The sequence below is a fragment of the Cydia strobilella genome, chromosome 6 (assembly GCF_947568885.1).
Source record: "Cydia strobilella chromosome 6, ilCydStro3.1, whole genome shotgun sequence".
Lineage (NCBI taxonomy): Eukaryota > Metazoa > Arthropoda > Insecta > Lepidoptera > Tortricidae > Cydia > Cydia strobilella.
In genome coordinates, this window is record NC_086046.1 from 11,335,159 (window position 1) to 11,355,281 (window position 20,123).

General features: G+C 37.1%; 2 protein-coding genes across 9 annotated transcripts; one reads left to right on the forward strand and one right to left on the reverse strand.

Moving 5' to 3' along the window:
- Positions 1 to 1,317: 1,317 nt before the first annotated feature.
- On the reverse strand, positions 1,318 to 8,085 carry LOC134742096 (lanC-like protein 2). Of its 3 annotated transcripts, XM_063675029.1 has the most exons (9): positions 7,841 to 8,079; positions 7,577 to 7,759; positions 7,312 to 7,466; positions 6,981 to 7,119; positions 6,057 to 6,197; positions 5,459 to 5,644; positions 4,975 to 5,121; positions 3,535 to 3,744; positions 1,318 to 1,450 (listed from the first exon to the last, which is right to left on the reverse strand). In XM_063675029.1, exons 1-8 carry the CDS (start codon positions 7,925 to 7,927, stop codon positions 3,562 to 3,564), a joined length of 1,221 nt encoding a protein of 406 aa, XP_063531099.1. In that variant the 5' UTR covers positions 7,928 to 8,079; the 3' UTR covers positions 1,318 to 1,450; positions 3,535 to 3,561. The 3 variants fall into 3 exon arrangements, with proteins under 3 accessions (XP_063531099.1, XP_063531100.1, XP_063531101.1); XM_063675030.1 differs by lacking the exon at positions 3,535 to 3,744 and having other exon boundaries at positions 1,334 to 1,450; positions 7,841 to 8,081; XM_063675031.1 differs by lacking the exons at positions 1,318 to 1,450; positions 6,057 to 6,197 and having other exon boundaries at positions 3,371 to 3,744; positions 7,841 to 8,085.
- Positions 8,086 to 8,414: 329 nt separating this feature from the next.
- On the forward strand, positions 8,415 to 19,314 carry LOC134742098 (cyclic AMP response element-binding protein B). 6 transcript variants are annotated; one of them, XM_063675032.1, is made up of 7 exons: positions 8,415 to 8,618; positions 8,938 to 9,081; positions 9,224 to 9,373; positions 9,542 to 9,704; positions 10,067 to 10,141; positions 13,281 to 13,406; positions 15,765 to 19,314. In XM_063675032.1, the coding sequence occupies exons 2-7, from the start codon at positions 8,953 to 8,955 to the stop codon at positions 15,965 to 15,967; spliced, it is 846 nt and encodes a 281-aa protein (XP_063531102.1). In that variant the 5' UTR covers positions 8,415 to 8,618; positions 8,938 to 8,952; the 3' UTR covers positions 15,968 to 19,314. The 6 variants fall into 6 exon arrangements, with proteins under 6 accessions (XP_063531102.1, XP_063531104.1, XP_063531103.1 ...); XM_063675034.1 differs by having other exon boundaries at positions 15,780 to 19,314; XM_063675033.1 differs by having other exon boundaries at positions 8,416 to 8,618; positions 15,777 to 19,314.
- The last annotated feature ends 809 nt before the right edge of the window (positions 19,315 to 20,123 follow it).

A 20,123-nucleotide genomic window follows, 5' to 3' on the forward strand; every position in this document is an offset into this window, starting at 1 on the left:
AATATGTTATCCCAGAGAATTACTCGAATTACTTAGTTGAAGTCAATAATGTGTCGTGTTTGAATTAGATAGTACATACATTAAACTAGCGAGGATTAACACAAAATGTATACCTAAGATTTATTTTAAGGAGTGAAATGTGAAAAGCTGTTGTTGCTTTAAACATATACAACATTACAGGACTTAGTTGGTTTTAGTTATTAAAATATATTATAATATAATCAATTATTGAATTTATTAATGCGTTATGTTGCTAAGTATGTATAATAGGACTTCCAATATTATTAATATTAAGTTTTGAGCTGAACAGTAAAGTAACATGTCTTTCTCGAAGGCTGTATGTATGGTGTAACATGATCTACAAAAAAGTTAATGTTTAAACTTGTGATCTTCTGACAATGGCAGTAACATCGATATTTTTACGAATTATTTATTTGGATTATTTCTTGTTACATACCTATTCATAACAAAATTTTAACGTGAGTCTGTTGTCATGCTGTTTAGAACGTCGCGAGGCGATTGTTGTAGAGTTCGGCCGACCACGCTAAATTTGTACCGACTGGGCACTGTTAACTCTTGGCAGTGACAATGTGTGGCCGCGCCGTTTTCTCAGGATACACTTGGAAGGCGACTTAGCGTGGTCGGAACCTATGAAACGAAACTGACACATTAGCATCAAAAAACATTTTAAATCACTATTGTTTTTCATCAAAATTTGTGTTGGTCCCACTTTGTCGCTTACCATAAAAACGAGATTTGCTTGGTATCTTTATACGAATAACCTTTTTTTTATACCACATCGGTTGCAAACAAGCATACGTTCCGCCTGATGTACCTGTCCAAGCGTCCATAATTCCTTATGGCAAGCGACAAAATCGGACTTTTTGCTTGGAAACGACACATATTAGCATTTGTACAATTGTAACCCTTTTAAAATAGCAAAACAATATGAATAGCTCTTTGCCACTAAAGTTTAAAGCTCTGTTATTTGCATGTTTGTATGACGAAAAACTTAAACCGGGTGATATTAAATTAATATGAATCAGTAGATTAAGTAATAAAATATTTTTACAAATCGATTGTTTTTTTTTTTTAAAGTATTTAAGACAATATTTTATTTCAACAGGGTCAATGTAGCTTATGAATTATTGGCTGCTACCATCAAGCACCCCCGTAAAGGACAAACTTTACGATGTTATTTGTTTTCCTTATAAAATAATTTCGAGAAACATGAAAGAATCGATTAATGTTGTGGAAACTTAGGAGAAATTAAACAGTGTTTTTTTTTGCTTACAAATATTTAATCAAATAACAAAACGAGGCTAGACAATATAGGCGGGAAAATGGGCTACGAGCAGGCTCTGTAGAGGCGGCCGCGGCCGCTCCGGCTCCGGCGGTCAGGGTAGCATCTCGCCGTGAAGCAGCACGCTCGGTACAGGTGGATAGCTTGCTGGAACATGCAATAGAAGATCGGAGGGCGTAAAACAAACTCGCCGCGACTCGGTGCCTCGGATAAATGCATACACTGATTTTCGAGGAAATACTATATTGTAAAACATGATAAGATAGATGATAAGAGTATAAAACAACCCATTTAATCCAAGGCAAAGGTCTAAGAAAAAAACCGCTACCCTAAAGATTCTAAATTAGAATCACTCGCTAAGTCGCTACGCTCAAGATTCTAAATTAGAATCACTGTTACACTCAAGATTCTATATTAGAATCACTCGCTACGCTCATAATTTTATGTATATTAGAATCATCCGCTACGCTCCTGATTCAATTATACTACAGGGTGTCCACTTTCTGGAAAGTCAGGAACGGAAATGATGGTCATGGAAAGTCAGGGAATTTCAAGAGGTCAGGGAAAAATGAGAAAGTTCAAGGCATAAGTAGGTAAAAAAAACCGGATCGTATTATCTATATGTGAAGATCGCGGCATTCGGTGTCGCTTTTAACCACTTGTTCATGTTCAAGTTTTGCTCAAAATTTGAGTAATTGGTAACGAAAAATTTCGCTTTTGTTATTTGTGTTATCACTCTATACTTATCGTGTTTGCTTGACTGGACAGATGGGTAGTGCTTTTAACACATGCAAAATATTTGCCTTTCGAGCTATCCAACTTCGATGTGGTTCGGCGTTTGGTCTTGCGGTCGGACTATCGCCGGTTAGGCTCGCATACCTAATATTTAATTATTGAGAAGTTCTAATTTGCGGCACTCACGGAGCGTATAGCTTTTAGCCTCACTGTTTTGCTGGGGGTGGGTAGAAAGCAGGCTCTTAGCTTTGACCTTCATTCTTCAACCGGAAATTGACATTAAGCCTAAAAGTCCGATACTATATTAACCACTATTTAAATAATACTCCTTAACCGGAGCGCGAGGTAACAGGCCGAACCAAACCCCCTAGGCTAACTGTCTTCGTAAAACATGTTCATATTGTACGGAAAACGAGTTTTAATGTAAGCATTTTTGGTCCGGGAAATTTCGAACTAAAGAACTGCGGTGCGGTTTATTTGTATAACAATCCAATCAAAGGAATTATTATTCACAACAACGGGACTTAGGGTCGGTTGCACCAAACCGTCTGTCACCGTTTTACCGTTCGCTAAATTGTATTATATGGAAAGTTTCATAGTTCTCTGCTGCTTGCGTTAATCAGTCTGTTAATTATGGTTGGTGCAACTGGCCCTTAATCGCGTAAAATAAGAAACGAAACGTCGGAAGTAAATTTAAAACTTATTTTACGCCGTTAAGTCCCGTCTTTGTAAATAATAATGAGTATAAATCGTGATAGTTTAAATCAGTGTCAATCAATAGTAGATTGTTAACCAAGGGATGAAAGGCACTCATTCCTTCGAGCGCCAATAGTCCGAGGCAGAAATGATGCCTTTCACACAAGTTAAACACTCTACTTTTCATTTCGAATACGAGGAAAGTAAAATGCATGTGTTTTTTTTAAAACATGACTAAGTATACATTTTTATAGTATTTATTGAGGGTATTTTCAATCAACAATTCAGGCAAAATTATCGTTATTCATGGAATAGAGTCAAATATCAGAATGGAAATTGTATAACAAATCCATTTAAACTCAAATTTCAATTGCTTATCGTATAAAAATTAAAAAAATCGTACTTCGAACTTAAAATGCTCTAGTGCAGACACGTATCATTTTCTGCACACATTTTAGAACAACAATGACCCCCTTTCAGAGCATGAGAAATGAAAAGGAATATTAGTCAATTATGGAAGCTTATTATGCCGGGGCCACACGGGAAACGCCGTTGATTATCGCGATGATGGACGTTTTAGGCATTAGAAATAGAAATTAAGCAGTGATTTTTTGCTTACAAACATTTAATCGAAGAAACAAGTCTAGACAGTGTAGGCGGGGAAGTGCGCTACGGGCACGCTCTGCAGGTACCTGGCTAGGTAGAGGCGGCCCACCAGCCCCGCGATCAGCGATGCGGGCCGCTCCGTGCCGCTGCGCTCCAGGCAGCACCACTCCGTGAAATAGTAATTTTTTGCTCACCAACATTTAATTGAAGAAACGACAAGACTAGACAGTGTAGGCGGGGAAGTGCGCTACGGGCAGGCTCTGCAGGTCGCGGGCGAGGTAGAGGCGGCCCACCAGCCCCTCGAACAGCGACGCGGGCCGCTCCGGCGGCTGCAGCTCCGTGCCGCTGCGCTCCAGGCAGCACCACTCCGTGAAGCAGCACGCGCGGTACAAGTGGATACTCTCCTGAAATAATTCAACATACAAATAGTACCAGTACCTAGGTAGAAATGGATGTTATATACGAAAGAAAAAGCGACCAAGGCCTCCAGTGCCCAGGGCTGGGATGCTCGGAACCAACCAGCATCCTGCGAAGGCATCTGCATGGAATGCGAACTTGCATTCGCGCAGATGCCTAAAACCACTCGGCTAAATCAAGGTGGCATGGGAGGAATTTCCTCACGTACATACACGCCCTTTGGCTACTCTAGGGTAGTATAGTACCTTCTTTCCGAAACAACTGAGGTGATACCGGGATAGCGAGAGAGATGGCGATGGCGCTGCCATCAATACTGTTAGGAAACAAATCAAATTATCTTATGAAATATATTTTGATTTGTGTGTTATTTTAGGTATACTCGTAAGAAGAACAAGTAAGTACTACACCAGTTACACTTTATATAAAAAACTATCGATGAAATTTAATTGATAATCATGAATATGAATATGAATAGGAGTTAAAAAATATTAACTACCAACCTAAATATAATTCAATACGCAAAATCTCATGTAATTTACTTCACCGCTTAATAGGGAATATTACGCAAAACTCTGCGTAGGGGGCGCCACTACCACAATCTGAGGGTCTATCGCGAAAATAAAAGAAAATGTGTGTGTGTGTGGGGTAAGAAAATGTCTTTATCTAACATCTCTGTCACTCTTGCATATTCGAGCAATAAAGAGGCAGACAGCGAATTTTCGGATTCGCGTTTCCCGGTAGATCCTCTGTAAGCAAACCGCCTTGATGCATCAATGTCATATTTTATTATCTCTGAAAACTTGTCAAAAACCTGTTAAAGGTACAGTATGTATAAGCTACTCTATGGTTTACTAAAAAGGCTAGTCCTGCAGTCTGGTGGCAGAACATTGCAGTAATATCCCCCACCACCACCACCAACACCAGTGCCACCAGTGCTAGCCCGTTTAGTAAACCATAGAGTAACTTATACATAGTTGTAATTTTACCCCTTTGAACGCCAGTAACCTGTAGCCCCTGTAGGTAACCTTTAATAGATCTCCTATATATAATAGACCCTTAACCACCGGTGGACGGTGGGTTCGAATTGCAAACATAAAACCGGCCAAGAGCATGTCGGGCCATGCTCAATGTAGGCTTTCGTAGTTACCCAACCGTCACAATAGAAAAGCTTGCTTACACTAAATCACATATTTATACAATTTTATTGTGCTTATTACCTTAGTTGCTTGATAAAGTTGAATGAATGTATAAGCATTCCCACTAACTCCATGGCAAATACTGTAGCCTTTCGTGGATAACCCTCGTTCCCAAACGACATTTCCGCACTGTAGTGCCGTTTTCAAATATTTGTCGTCGCCGAAGATCTGAAAAATTCTAACGAGTCAGTGCCACTGTATTTTAGGTCCAATATGTGGTTCATGAGTATGACCATAGAGCTATTTAACGTGAATAAATTACTAAACACAATCTCACTTCGGCTCAGTATAACCATTCGACGCGAGCAACTACTGCAAGTATGATAAAATACTGAGATTATTTTTTCATCGATAATATTTTATCCATGATGGCGGCGATTAAGGGTGAGTCAATTTGTGTTATTGCGGTTTTCTGTGTGCGACTGATATACACCAGCAACGGTTCTTATTGTTAATACATAGGTTTTACCACACCAGATGGCGCTGCCATAGTTTAATCAAGTACCTGATGGGCTAATATAAGCATAGGCACGAAACCCGGAGCTCCATGACACCATTGCACCAGGCGATCTCCAGTAGCACTCTTCAAAGATGACGGGAAATTACCACTTGGAAATTTCTGATTTATCAGCCAATCTAGGGTCGGTTTGATCAAAGTTTTCATGTCATTCGCAGATATGTGTGCTTGGGCCTGTAACAAAATATTTTTAAACATAAAATTAAGTATTATGACTTATTATATATAATTCTTTACATCCAAAGGGTCTGCTAGACCTTTTGAGAGTGTGGCCAAGGCCAAGACCATTGTTTATCGAAAACGCCAATTGATTACAAAAGTAGAAAAAAAAACGCATTAAATTTATTTATACATTTTTTTATTCTGACACTAATAACAGAGTTATTGATAATCGAAAAGATGTGCAGTCTAAGCAAAAATTGTGCCTCTTTGAGTGTAATCTAAATTAGAGGGTAGATTGGTGGTATATTTTATGGTAACCAAGTTGTTTTCCACATGCAGTAATAACATATAGCGCCATCTACGTCAGCTGTCAAATTCGTAGCACTAATTAGCTAAGAAGAATGTTTACTAATAAGAAAGTTACCTGTAATAGAATATAAAGTATGCCAGCCACCCCATGAGCGCCCCCTAAATACACTTTGTCGTGCCACTGCCATAGGAGGGGACTGCTGGACTTCACTTGCTGTGAATACTCCTTTCCAGATTTCAGAATGGCAATAATCACCTAAAGGGATGAAAGTTAATAATATAATGTTAGCCTTTACTTAATTTGACAATGTCCTAAATACTGGACCTTTGAATTTAGGATCATTTCAACTGTTGAGCACCAAGCCAAGGAGGTTTGATTTATGTCACGACCTTCCATGTTTTTTGTATTATTAAGGATTATAAAATATTCAATTGATATAATATAAAATAAAATAATATACCTAATATAAAATATGTTATCCCTTCAGGTTCTGGAATTATAATTTCTGTCAAATAATTAAATTTCAAATAGACATGTCCTGCTGCGGAAATTTCCCATATGAAGGATTATGTTAGCTTTTTAACACAAGTTTTTATCACCGCATGTGTTTTGATTTCATAAGTCATTTACAGAAGATTCTAACAAACTCAAACTCAACAAGGTTACATTGTTTTATAACCTAGTCCTATTGCCACTTTGGCCTCCATCATCAGACCAGCTGATGCTGATATCACTATAATAATGCATTTTCAAGAAGTGGTTCTAATTTAGCATTCAAGATTTAACCCACATATATACTACAATATTTAAATAACTAACACAGAAAGTTAAATAAAAGCATGTAAAAATATGTGCCATTTTCAATTAAAAGGGTACTTATTGTCGCTTGTCAGTAAGGCGCTATTTCCATATAGCTTCAATTAGAAATCAACCTTATCGACAACCGACAATGTGGTACCTTTTGGTTGAAAACGTCACATATTAGGAAGTATTAAAGGTAAAATATACTTTACTAGATATTATTGGGTCAATAATTACCTTTTCAATGTAATGTAGAGGAACTATAGATCTTTCATCTATATACTTATTGACAAACAGCAATGCATATAAGTAGCCACTCTTTCCATAGAGAAGCTCATCGGGAGAATCATTCAGGAGAGACATTAAAGACATAAGTCTGGAAATACAAAAATACTTTACTGTATCAAGATGCACCATTAATAACCATCATCATTTTCAGATGATTATAGTAGAATATAATAGAATACTCTTTACACCTCAGTAAAAACATACAAAAGAGAAAAAAAACAATTGATTAAATGTAGAGGCAGGGCAATCAATATGTTCTGAAAATCTATCACTATCATACCTTTGTACTAAAGTTTTGTAGTCAGGCAAATCAGAAGTGTCTTGAGCTAATTTGTATGATATTACAGTTGCTAAAGCAAGCGGGCCTGCATCACCACACAGAAATGATATTCTGCGACCCTTGAGATTATTAATATTTATATAAAGAAGAGCATTCTGAAAATTGTACATTAAGATAAAATTAGTATAAAATTCATATATTTCTCGCTTATATGCTATATTTTAACACTTACTCATTTAATTCATGGTATTGGAATGCTTCTTACCCTGAGATTTTCAGTGTAAGTCTCCTTATTATTTAGAGCAGACATAAAATAGTAAAGTGCCAATCCTACAGACCCAGTGTACACTGTGTTATCATAAAAGATATCGCTCGCCAGCTCCGTAGTCAAAAAGTGAAGTTTTGCATCAGTATATTTTTGTAGTTTTGTTTGCAACTTTGACGAAATCTGTAAAGATTATTTTTTATACACAATAAATAAACTCATTGTTTCTGAATCTGACAAAATATTTATAAATTTTGTATTTACGTCATCTTGAGTTCCATTTAATACTGTAATTGCAGTTCCCTCAGAGTAATCCTCAAAATTATTTTCAAAAGTTCCTTTAGTAGCCATGTATGGGCAGGCAATAAGGCAGATAAATAAATTAATGAATTAATTAACAGGTTTAGACGATGTTGTAAATACAAACAAACATAGTCAAGACAATACAAGAAGTATAAATATTGGGTTCATGTGTTGTGTTTTTATTTATTTCTGGTAAAGTGTCAAATTTAAAAATGTTTTGTGATGTGAATTTTTTTTTTTGACAGTTTTAATAAGGGCTCCACAGACTACTGCGATTTATCAACACAACAGAGTGAGACAGATATATAGTTAACTGACCTCGGACCAACCTCGGACCCACAAACCTCGGACCCTAAACTTGCCCTAAACAGACTATCGATTCGTACGCCCCTATTACAAATTTCGCTGTTGCATTTGGCAGCAATGTTTTCTTATTGTTTTTAATACAGTTTTAAGTTTTTAATGGTTTTTATCATATTACATCACATCACCATATACGTATCTGTGCTTTATGGTACGAATGAAGTGAAGTTTGATATTTTTGATGACTCCGCTGTCAGTATTTACCGTAGGTGGAAAGCGCGCATGTCCTACAATATTCGGCCATATTGTTATGACGCATACAAGATCATAGGTCTCCGCCAGTGACGAGTCTTCTCGCAGTTGACGTGGCTACTACGTACCATCCCGTTCGCCCACTCCGGACGCAGCATAGACGGTGACGAGGAATACGTAACTGGTGAGTGCTTATAATAAAGACAGAACTTGCTACCTGTCACGGTCTAAAATTTTGGTTAGCAAATATGGATATAATCCACAATAATAGATCACATGCAACCTTCTGTATGAATCCCCGAAACGTTGTTAAATACGTCGCGTTCCTTCATGCTAATAGACGCAATAGGGAAAATTTCGCAACTATGACGCGACGAGTCCGTTTTAGGATATCGCTATAGACAGTCTTAGAAGAACCAGACGGCAACGATTGATTATAAGAATATTGTGTGTACACAAGACCAAGCAAGGGATACACAGAAAGTTGACCTTGAATATTTTAGGTGGCCTTAGTTGGCATGGAGGGAATGGTGGAGGAGAACGGAACTTCTGGCGGCGCTGGTGGAGCAGACCCGCTGGCGAGTGGAGCGGGCGCGGGGCCCGCGCCGCACGTCGTTGCCGTCACCACCATGCAGGCGCCCGCACAGGTTTGTTGATATCACTAGTTCTGTTTATTATAAACATATTAAGTACCCATCCATGTTTGTTTCACGCAATACTTAACTTTGTATTATGGAAAGTCATATTATTACTAAGAATTTGTATTCATTGTGATTGTTAAATTTACAGGTGCAATCGGTGATACAACCAAACCAACAATCCGTGATTCAGACAGCTTCTAATATTCAATCTGTGCAGATACCAAAAGGAAATGTTATTCTTGTCAGCAAACCAAGCTCAGTTATCCACACGACACAGGGAACTCTGCAAACATTGCAGGTAATGTTTTTGTTTATACCCTTTATTTGATTCTAGAATGTTATAATTCTTAAGTGTTTCCAAGTGACCTAATTCTTTTTTATTCTTTGTTTTTACTTCTTTTTTTTCTATTTATTATTTTTATTGTGTTTTGTTTGTATTAGTGTTTTTGTATACATTTGTTTACAGATTAAACCTGAGCCAAATACAATACTGAGCTCCCAGGGACAATCCTGCAGTGATGACAGCTGTAGTGATGATGACAGTCCAAAAAGAAAGTATCGGGAAATGCTGACTCGGCGGCCATCATACCGGAAAATATTGAATGATCTAGGTGGAGCAGAGATAGCTGGTGAGTCACACTAATATGCTGATTCAATTTACTTCTAGATGCTGTGGTATGTTTGCATAATTATATTGAATATTTTCCTTTTTTTATTATGTGTTTTGTAGAACAAATATAAAGATTGTGCTTTTTAAGTCAGTTAAGGTATATTCTTTGTAGCAAATTAATAAAACTGGGTTATGGTGAAATTTTTTTTTCCAAAATTTAGTATCCAGGTGATTGTGAAGAAAAGAAACTTAATTAAAATGTAATACTCCAAGAAATAAAAATCTCTATATTATTGTCCATTGTCCAAGTAAATAATGGATATAAAGAAAATTTAAAACAAAATAGCGTTCTCAAGCATATAAAGCCTGCTAACATTACAGACAATCGCATGGGGTGTAGAGCAGGATGCGAGAATGAAGTGTCGCTGTCATCCCCTTTATCATTTGCCGGGTCAGGTCAGTTAAATGTTCTGCTGCTGACTCAGTTTGTGTGCGACTTGTGTCACTAACCAGGTTCAATCATGAAATCATCTTGTCCCTGTGTGGTTGTCACCACCTGGCGTCATCACTCTGTGTTCCTTCACCACACATTTATTAATTTACAACATTGGTCATATAATTCTAATTGTCCGTTTTTTATTGCATAGTCTAGTAGTTACAAGGGCTTTGGGCTACTCATTTGTGTGCATATTTTTCTAAACATAACTAAGTAAAATACTAAATTGTGCCCCTCTCAACCAAAAGGGTACTTATTGTTGGTTGTCAATAAGGCGCTATTTCCATATAGCTTCAATTTGAAATCAACATTATCAACAACTGACAATGTGCTACCTTTTGGATGAGAACGTCACATTTACAGATATGGTTGTACTAGTCCTTATTTAAGTTTGGATTACTTTTAATTTGAACATAATTTTTGAAATTGAGTCCATTAATGATATTTGAGTTGTATGTTTATAGTTCGTTGATTCATCGATTTTTACAAGGCTTACTTCTGTAAGTACAATACTATGGGTACCTACACTACTACCTTTACAAATATATTTAACCTTCTAAAGGTACCTAACCTTCTCCTAATTGAACTTTCTATCGAACATTAAAAATAAATATATTCAACAAAATAATTAATATATAAAGTAGTCTGTTCTGTAACATATATTTTTACACATTAATCTGCAATAACAACCCAGTATTAGCCATAAAATTATCAAAAAAGAATGTTCCCAATTGTATTCCATAGTTTTGTGGAATAGTCACCACTGCTTACACACTTTAAATAAGGGCAGGAAATTGAAGGGGGTGGCGATGTTATTACAGTTTATTATACTAGCTTTTCTCTCATTTTAAATAAGGTAAAGCCAAGTTTATTTGTTACAATAGTATAAGGAGTACGATGACGTCATCAACCGCAGCCGCTGATTGTTATTCCACGCGGTGACGTAATCCGGCACAAGTTGTGCAGGTGACGTCATACAAAAACCTCCAACTGAAAATAATGCGAGAGTAGGTATTCAATTTATTCAACGATTGTAAAGTAATACAGTAATTAATACAGTTGGCTGCGAAAATATGTGCACCACATATGCTCAAAAATATGTAACGGCTACTTATTTAAAACCAGTCTGGCCTAGTGGGTTAGTGACCCTGCCTATGAAGCCAATGGTCCTGAGAATGTCCTATAATATTTATTTATTTGAATTGCACACAAAGCTAGTGTTAAGACATTTTGAGTATTGTGAGAGATGGAATATAGCAGCTGACAACCATCCATTTTTTACGTATGTAAATAAAAGAATATAGTCATATTGGAGTGTCGTCCGTGTTTTTGGTGTGATGAAATAAATTGTCGAATACCTATCACCAAACTGGATTAGATACTTATATAGAGGCACAAATGTATTCAACCCAATGAAGAGCACAATCTTTATATACCTACCCTCAGACTAATTACCTACCAAACTTTCACTTGCCATAAAAATCGTATGTGTGTAAGTAGAACTAAGTATACATTATGATGAAAAAATACTTATAACTTATGATCCTTACAAACGGAAGTTCCGCTTGTACTTCAGGTTATAGATAGGCCTTTATTAAATGGCCCTTAGTATTTCAGTAAGCTGTTTGTTTAACTTGCTATATATACGATTTCATGATTGGAATTTAACACGCGTGTTTGTACCATTACCATTAAATCGAGATAAAAAACCGGCCAAGTGCGACTCGGACTCGCGCACGAAGGGTTCCGTACCATAACGCAAAAAATGGCAAAAAAAACACGTTGTATGGGAGCCCCACTTAAATTTTTATTTTATTCTGTTTTTAGTATTTGTTGTTATAGCGGCAACAGACATACATCATCTGTGAAAATTTCAACTGTCTAGCTATCACGGTTCATGAGATACAGCCTGGTGACAGACGGACAGACAGACAGACAGACGGACGGACAGCGGAGTCTTAGTAATAGGGTCCCGTTTTTATCCTTTGGGTACGGAACCCTAAGGAAAAGAAGAAAATAACATGATCGTTGTTGTTGTTTATGTCCTATTTGGTTGCAGTTAATCAAGATATTATTATGTAGTTTTGTCGGTTCGTAGGCTTTTTGGTAGTAAAGCTTGTTGTAATGCTGGATGCGGATGTTATACATGCGACGGTTATTAAGCATCGAGCGAATGGCTTCGGGCGAGACATTTCTATGATGTCTGGTAACGCACTGTTGTGACAGATCTCGAGGTCGAGTTTATGGACGAGGTCTAGATGTCTGGCCTTGTAGGCCTGTCGCCCATCGACATTCATCTTCAAACACTTTTGTTGTGTAGGAGCGGCCCTGTCAACACTTTCGGCTGCTGAGGCTGATGATTTGCTATCATACATTATTGGCATTGAACCGTAATATTGGGGCCGGCGGTAGATGCCTGGCGAGCATTATTACTCTAACCTCAACAAATACCTGTAGTCAGAGATGACACTAAGACCTAACTTGCGGAATCAGTGCAGTATGTAATATTTCTTCCTTACATGTAGCAACACTGATATCGCCGCTAAGGAAAGGGCCCTAAACTTGTTCACCTCCGACCAACAAACCTTCCGCGCTATTATCTTGAGGTCGGATACGATGGGAACTAAACGCAGAGATGATATTCCGATGGCTTACCAAGTTCAGTCGATTAGAACGCTCAGGCATACCAATTTAAGTTCAACATCCCGTCCACTGATTACGCGCACTTGTTAGGAATACTGAGATCCCCAGTGAACTAATCAAGCAATGTCATTAAGAAATACTAATACATAATTTAGAATTAAGTTTTACTAACCACATTATGAGTGTAACTTACTTGCAATAAATGAATTATTATTATTATTAATGGCGTTAACCTTTTCGACACCGTGTCAAACACAAAAGCTGTCACTCGGACGCCACGCCAACGAAGTCTCAAAACTGAAATTGAACTTTATGCACATGCTCGTAGGTCTATGTTGCTCTGTGGTCTATGACGGATTAATCAGTCTTTGGCGTTGGACCTGCGGTTCCGATATATCCGTCATTGGCGTCCAAAAGGTTATGACATGGAGTGACTCGAGCCGTGTGTTGTTGCAGTGATCCCGGCGGGCGCGCTGCAGACGGACGGCGGGCTGCACACGCTGGCGGTGTCGGGTGGCGCGGGCGGCGGCGCCATCGTCCAGTACGCCACCACCAACCAGGACGGACAGTTCTACGTGCCGGGTTAGTAGCCACAACCGACACCGCCGTCTCGCCACATTTATCGACGCAAAATCTCTTCGAGACATGTCAATGTTGCAGGCAGGGACCGGCCCATTATATCCCATATAAAAGGTTTTAGATAATGTCTAGCTTACCTTATTTGCCCATCAAAACTGCATTTTAAAAGAGATTGAATGTTTTTTTATGCGGGCTGTACACACTCGTCCGAGACATTAAAGTCCTTAACGAAGCGCCCGTTTGATGAATTGGAATCCCAAACACATCATTCGTTTACCAAAAAAAATCCTAGCCCAGAACTCCACCATTAATCAACTCTTTTTCTTGTTTTAGTTTATAAACTTAATGTAATGTAATTTGCTGTTTGAAACAAATATTTTATAAACAATTCCTTGTATAATGGCTAACGCTTTGATACATTATTATTATTATAGCGGAAGCCGCTCGACCCCAATTACAAAGAAAAACCGCAAATCGATGTACAGGTTAGCCGTTTGGCACACGCATACTAGAGGTCAAAACAAAATTTTTGACCTGCAGTTCCTAAAAAAAAATTCCCGGGGGAGTGTTAAAACATTATTTTTTTGTATAAAAAAAATCCAAAACCTATCGTGTGTGGTATCATACGAAAGGCCTTTTTTGGCGATTCTAAAAATATATCACATCATTACATTTCGGCCATTTTTTTTAAATTAAAACAAAAATAATTTTTTGAAACATGCCAAGCTTGGGCTCCTCCAGATACGATATGGCTGATTTTTTTTTGCTGATAAAACAAACTATACCAACTGATGAAAAGGCGCAGTTAAAGGGTTAAAGAGGTATTTCCCGTTCGATATATGGATATTACGTATCATTTTATGATTAATATGTACCGTGCCTGCAGTACAGTTCCATAAGTCTCGTAAAATAGGCATTGAAGTAGACCTGTGTCACTTTGTAAAATTGATAAATTAAAAAAAAATTGTTAATGATATTATTTTCAAAATTGCTTTCTTGGGGTTGGATATGAGGATATCACGTATCATTTGTGGTATATTGTACAAAAGAAAATCAGCCATATCGTATCTGAAGAATCGATATGGCTGGATCGTTATCTTATCGTAACTTGGTATGTTTCGAAAATTCTTTTTGTTTTAATTTAAAAAAATGGCCGAAATGTAATGATGTGATATATTTTTAGAATCGCCTCAAAAAGCCCTTTCGTATGATACCACACAAGATAGGTTTTGGATTTTTTTTATACAAAAAAATAATGTTTTAACACTCCCCCGGGAATTTTTTTTAGGAACTGCAGGTCAAAAATTTTGTTTTGACCTCTAGTATGCGTGTGCCAAACGGCTAACCTGTACATCGATTTGCGGTTTTTCTTTGTAATTGGGGTCGAGCGGCTTCCGCTATAATAATAATAATGTATCAAAGCGTTAGCCATTATACAAGGAATTGTTTATAAAATAATGTTTCAAACAGCAAATTACATTACATTAAGTTTATAAACTAAAACAAGAAAAAGAGTTGGTTAATGATGGAGTTCTAGGATAGGAATTTTTTTAATTTTTTTAGGAACTGGGGGCAAAAATTTTGTTTTGACCTCTAGTATGCGTGTGCCAAACGGCTAACCTGTACATCGAATTGCGGTTTTTTAATTCGAACGGGTTACACTATTATAACTTTATTTATCCATACACTTAGTTACACTTTTGAAATACTTATATAGTAGTTGATATAAATATTATTTTATGGTCCCTATAGGGTGGAAAGCCTCCTCCATCGGCTCCATCTTATTCTATGTTTGTCTGTCTTGAGCTGTGGTCATCAAGTTTGATACATTACGGCTTTTGATCGATCAATTGAATTCGTTTAACCGACTTAGCCGGCAATGGTGTCTAAAATCACGTGCGAATTAGCGATTTTTACTCATTATTATACACAACGACGGGACTTAATCGCGTAAAATTAAGTTTTAAATTTACCTCCGACGTTTTGACGACGGCGTGGTGTCGTGGTTCTACGCGATTAAGTCCCGTCGTTGTGAATAATAGTGGGCTTTGTAAAGGCCTTTATGAGATTATGAGGGTCCAGTCCCTGATTTACTTTATCATTTCTGCCGTTTGGGTTTCACAGACAAAGTTTCGCCATCGTTTGCGGCTTAGGTAACGATTGCAACTGGAAATTCAGAATGAATTCAATCCATTTCCTGGCCCCGATGTTCAGCCGCGTTGTCCGAGCCGAAACGAAATTAGCGACCATAGTTTTGCTTTTCCTGATTTGTCATTTTCTGATAGGGCTAATGCGATTTTGCGTCGATAAGTGTGGTAACTCCCTTATCCTAAACACGAACAAATCGTACTATCATTATAGGTCCTATTCTAGAAGACCAGACTCGCAAGCGGGAACTCCGGTTACTGAAGAACCGCGAGGCCGCCAGGGAGTGCCGGCGCAAGAAGAAGGAGTACATCAAATGTCTGGAGAACCGAGTCGCTGTACTCGAAAACCAAAACAAGGCTCTAATAGAAGAGTTAAAGTCACTAAAAGAACTGTACTGTCAGCAAAAAACAGAATGAGGCCCAGCTGGCTAACCGGTGTGCCGCTGCCTGCTGTGAGAGCCTCGAGGAGGCACACGAGTCGGTGCTGCGCTGCATTTGGAGAGTTGCTACACTTGTGTCGAGGGCGCCGCGCTCGGCGCGCGCCCGTCCGACTTTTGTCCAGACTTCGTGACGAGGAATAGGATTCATTGTAATATACTTAAATAAAAACATGTCGAACTGTTCATTGTGAATTACGTGTAAGATCTTGGCTTAATTCGAAGTATTGTTAGTGATAAATGTTGGTTTTGTTAGCGTCTGTTTTATAATTTACTGTTGGTTGTTTTTAAAGGAAGTCATATGTTTTAACAGTAAATGTTATTATAATTTTATTAACTATGTCATTATTACTCCTGGATGATGTGGTAATGGTAACTTTTACTTGAAACGATACTTTAAATTTGTATCATTCCAAGAATGATTAAATCTGTTTTAATTTTAAATTATTTGAAGTTTCTTGGTCAAAGTCGACTTGTGTGCCATTTTCTAAGTCGGGTGTTAGTTTAAAGACCATATTATTTTCAAATATTTCCTGACATAATATTCAAATATTGATTGCTGGACAGTATACAAGTTACAAACATAATCTTACTGGAAATGACAGAAGGTGGGAGTTTTTATTAACATCCTCTTGCATGGAACAATGGTGTTATTTTATGTTAGGTCACTAATCTTGTTGGTATTTATCTATTTACTGATTTGAGAAGTATGTTTGTATAAAAAGCATAGCCTTACCATCTAGTTTTTATTGAATATGGTTTTACACACTTGCCTATTGTTGTTATTATTAAATGTTCTTATTTACAAACATTCAATAGATTATAATCAAATAATAGCTTACTAAAAAAGGGTAAGCTTTGAATTAAGTGACATAAAATAGCGAGCTACGTCCATACTCTCATATATATGGGAATAAGTACATAGTAACGGCTATTGCTTTTGTCTCAAGTAAATAACGAATAAAAAAAAAGCGTCGTCGAGTCGAGTTGAATGTTCAGGAGGAAGTATAGTTTGATGTATTTATTAGATTCTATTCTACTGACAAGAGAGGTCCTCTTTTCCGCCAAGCGACGTGTTTGTAATGGTCAAGCCAAAGCTTATGTTTAGTTTTTTGTGCAATAGCCATATTGCAATGTACAGTTACATCTACTGTTTCTACTACTAAACGAATAAAATATAATGAAATGGAAAATAAAAATATGTACATTGTGTATAGATAATGTAAGATTTGTAAAGATTGTATAAAAGTTTAATTCATTTTAATAAGGTTTATGTTATAAGTGGATACGGAGAATCTGTTAACATGGTTCACATTTTTGTTGAAATTAATTTGAATCATTACGAAATACCTATTCATCAGTGAAACTCACTGATGAGTAGTCAGTGAGTTTCACCCTTTCACGTAAATAGCAATTAGATGTAGCTGTATTAGAAGAAATACGGATCTACCTAATCTATTGACTTAATGTTATGGTTTTGTCTCTTAAGCAGATTCTATTTATTTATTAAAGAATAAAACATATTTTAACTGGCACTGCGATGAAATTTTAATAAAGCTATAAGTATGCGGTAATGGAACGAGCCAGTCAGTTGTCCAGCATGCTCTTACGCATGATACTCACATATAAGTATCTGGGCTTGTTAACGTTACCAAATTCACATTTTAAGTAACGTTAGGAAACGGTAATATCATAAAAATACCTAAATACCGGTAGTAAATTGTAACGTTACTTGATAATTGATAACATAACGTTATTATAACTTTACCTATATTCTGTTTTTTAATTCCGTAGACTAAAATGACATTTCATGTGGTACTAAGAAATGTCATCTCATACACATGAAACGTCATTTTAGTCTACGGAATCAAAAAACAGACCTTAGTTAACGTTACTTTCATCCGTAATTTCACTTTTTATTGCAGGGCTTGTTAACGTTACCTAATTCACATTATAATTAACGTTACCAAAACAACACTACAAGTAATTCAAATAAATAAGCTATTAAACTGTAGTCCACTTACCCATTTTTAATAGCTCGGTTTAATTCCTCACTCGGGGAATGAACATTCGCTCAATTACTGATGGCATCTATCAGTTAATCAAACGATAAAATAAGCTGCTATTAACGTTACCTAATAACGTTAAAAATTATTTAACGATACCTTTGACTTAACGTTAGCGCAATGCACAGCTGGTAACATTGCCATTTTTTTACCGGTAAAGAGTAGTTAGTATAAGTAACGGTACGTAGTTTAACGTTAAAACTTAACGTTAAATCTGTCTCCCAGTGGTAACGATACTATCTTGTAACGGTATTTCAAGCCCTGATAAGTACATGCCACAAGTTTTACGATGGTGTTCCACCTATTCAATCTCTGTCCAAGGGGGCGTTCAAATATTACGTAACGCAATTTTGGGGTGGGGTCTTGTAAAACGTTACGATGCGCTCGGGGGGGGGGTGTTAGAACAAGACGTTACGTAACAATGTTTTTTTTATTAAATAAAATACATACATACATATAGTCACGCCTATTTCCCGGAGGGGTAGGCAGAGACCACGCATTTCCACTCGCTACGATCCTGATATAATCGTAACTACCTCTTTCTCTTCCTTCACTTTCATAGCATTCCATTCCTCATACACGCTCACTCTGTTCTTCAATTTTATGATTATACTTTGCTGAACATAATTGTGACTTTTAGGTAAAAATGGTTACTTGGATGTTACGTAACTTTTAGATAGGGTGAGGGGGGGTCAAAAATTTTCGAAAATTGCGTTACGTAATATTTGAAACCCCCCCCCCCCCCCCCCCCCTGAATGTGCATTGTGTCTCACTCTCTTTAAGCAAAACACATTGTAATACAGGTGGAATACCACCCTAACTCGAGAGAAAATGTCAATTACATTTGGTTTCTGGAGCCTAATCATATTCTGATGAGATGTATATTTTACATTTACCTACTAATTACCTTACATGTATCATGTATTTTTATATTTAAAGATTGTTTTAACAAGTAAAATTGAAATAAACCTTTTGTTCCCCGCCATGATTGAGGTAAATACACGATCACGCTTCTTTTGTGAAAAAGGTAAGATATATTATTACGATGTAATCCTATTTTTTTATTTTAAATAGATTCTTATTAAGATTTTAAATCTGTTACTTAAATGTTACATAATCGATCATGGCAAGTGATCATAAGTTTATTAGACATTGTGGAAAGTGCCTTTGAAATTAGAATGAATAAAGTTTATACCAACATAGCTTTTTATGTTAACTTAATGCTATTTATAAATATCAATAATATTAATTGTTTGATGTATTACTATGTTTTTTCTTTATTTTCATTTGAAACCTAGAACTTAACGGATTGGTGCATCTATTACTGTTCAGATATGTTCGATACTAACACAAATCTACTCCACCTTTATTACACAATATTAGGTATACTAGTTTGGTGGAGCAGACATACGTTGTGAGGTTTCGGTGCTTAGCACACTGGATCCGATTCACACGTCGCTCCGATGTTTGAGCGAGACAACGCTAAACGCTATGCGCGTAAGCGTATTATAGCGACATCCCGCTCACACATTAGAGCGACGTGCGAATCGGATCCAGTGTGCTAAGCTTGCCTTCCTTTTGTTCCTCTGTGGTGGGCGCCCGCGTTTTGGTGTGTAGGTACAGGTACGCAATTTTAGGGTTTAGGGGTTTCCTGATAGTGGCTGGAAAAATACTCAAAATAGCCTTGGCAAGAACACATATCATATCACTCATGATTACTTCTACATTAATTATTTGATGATGTGTGTGCTAAAAAGAACTTTTTTTTAACATTGCCCTGACTGGACCGATACATTAAGTCATATTTTGTACTTACCTACTGGTAGAAAACTCCAGTCCTACTACATAGTAACGCTTTCAGCGAGGTAGTTCTGTTTATGGCGCTGTGTAATTGGTCCACCTGACATTCGAGGGCGGGGGGGAGAGAGGTGAATACACCTACAGATGTATCATGTAACACAGGTTTGAAAACTTTATTAATTTGTCTCATTTTCCCATACATTGCTTACATAGAATGACTCAATTATAAGCAGAATCAAGCGTAATGGACTGATATCTATCACAATGAAG

Bases quoted from the DNA above. Each gene is read 5' to 3' on its own strand.
- LOC134742096 (XM_063675029.1), bottom strand. From the start codon at position 7,927: ATGGCTACTAAAGGAACTTTTGAAAATAATTTTGAGGATTACTCTGAG. The intron at 7,760-7,840 runs GTAAATACAAAA...TAATCTTTACAG, and splicing joins TAAATGGAACTCAAGATGAC to ATTTCGTCAAAGTTGCAAAC. The intron at 7,467-7,576 runs GTAAGAAGCATT...TACAATTTTCAG, and splicing joins CTTACACTGAAAATCTCAGG to AATGCTCTTCTTTATATAAA.
- LOC134742098 (XM_063675032.1), top strand. From the start codon at position 8,953: ATGGAGGGAATGGTGGAGGAGAACGGAACTTCTGGCGGCGCTGGTGGA. The intron at 9,705-10,066 runs GTGAGTCACACT...CTAACATTACAG, and splicing joins AGGTGGAGCAGAGATAGCTG to ACAATCGCATGGGGTGTAGA. The intron at 10,142-13,280 runs GTCAGTTAAATG...GTGTTGTTGCAG, and splicing joins TTTATCATTTGCCGGGTCAG to TGATCCCGGCGGGCGCGCTG.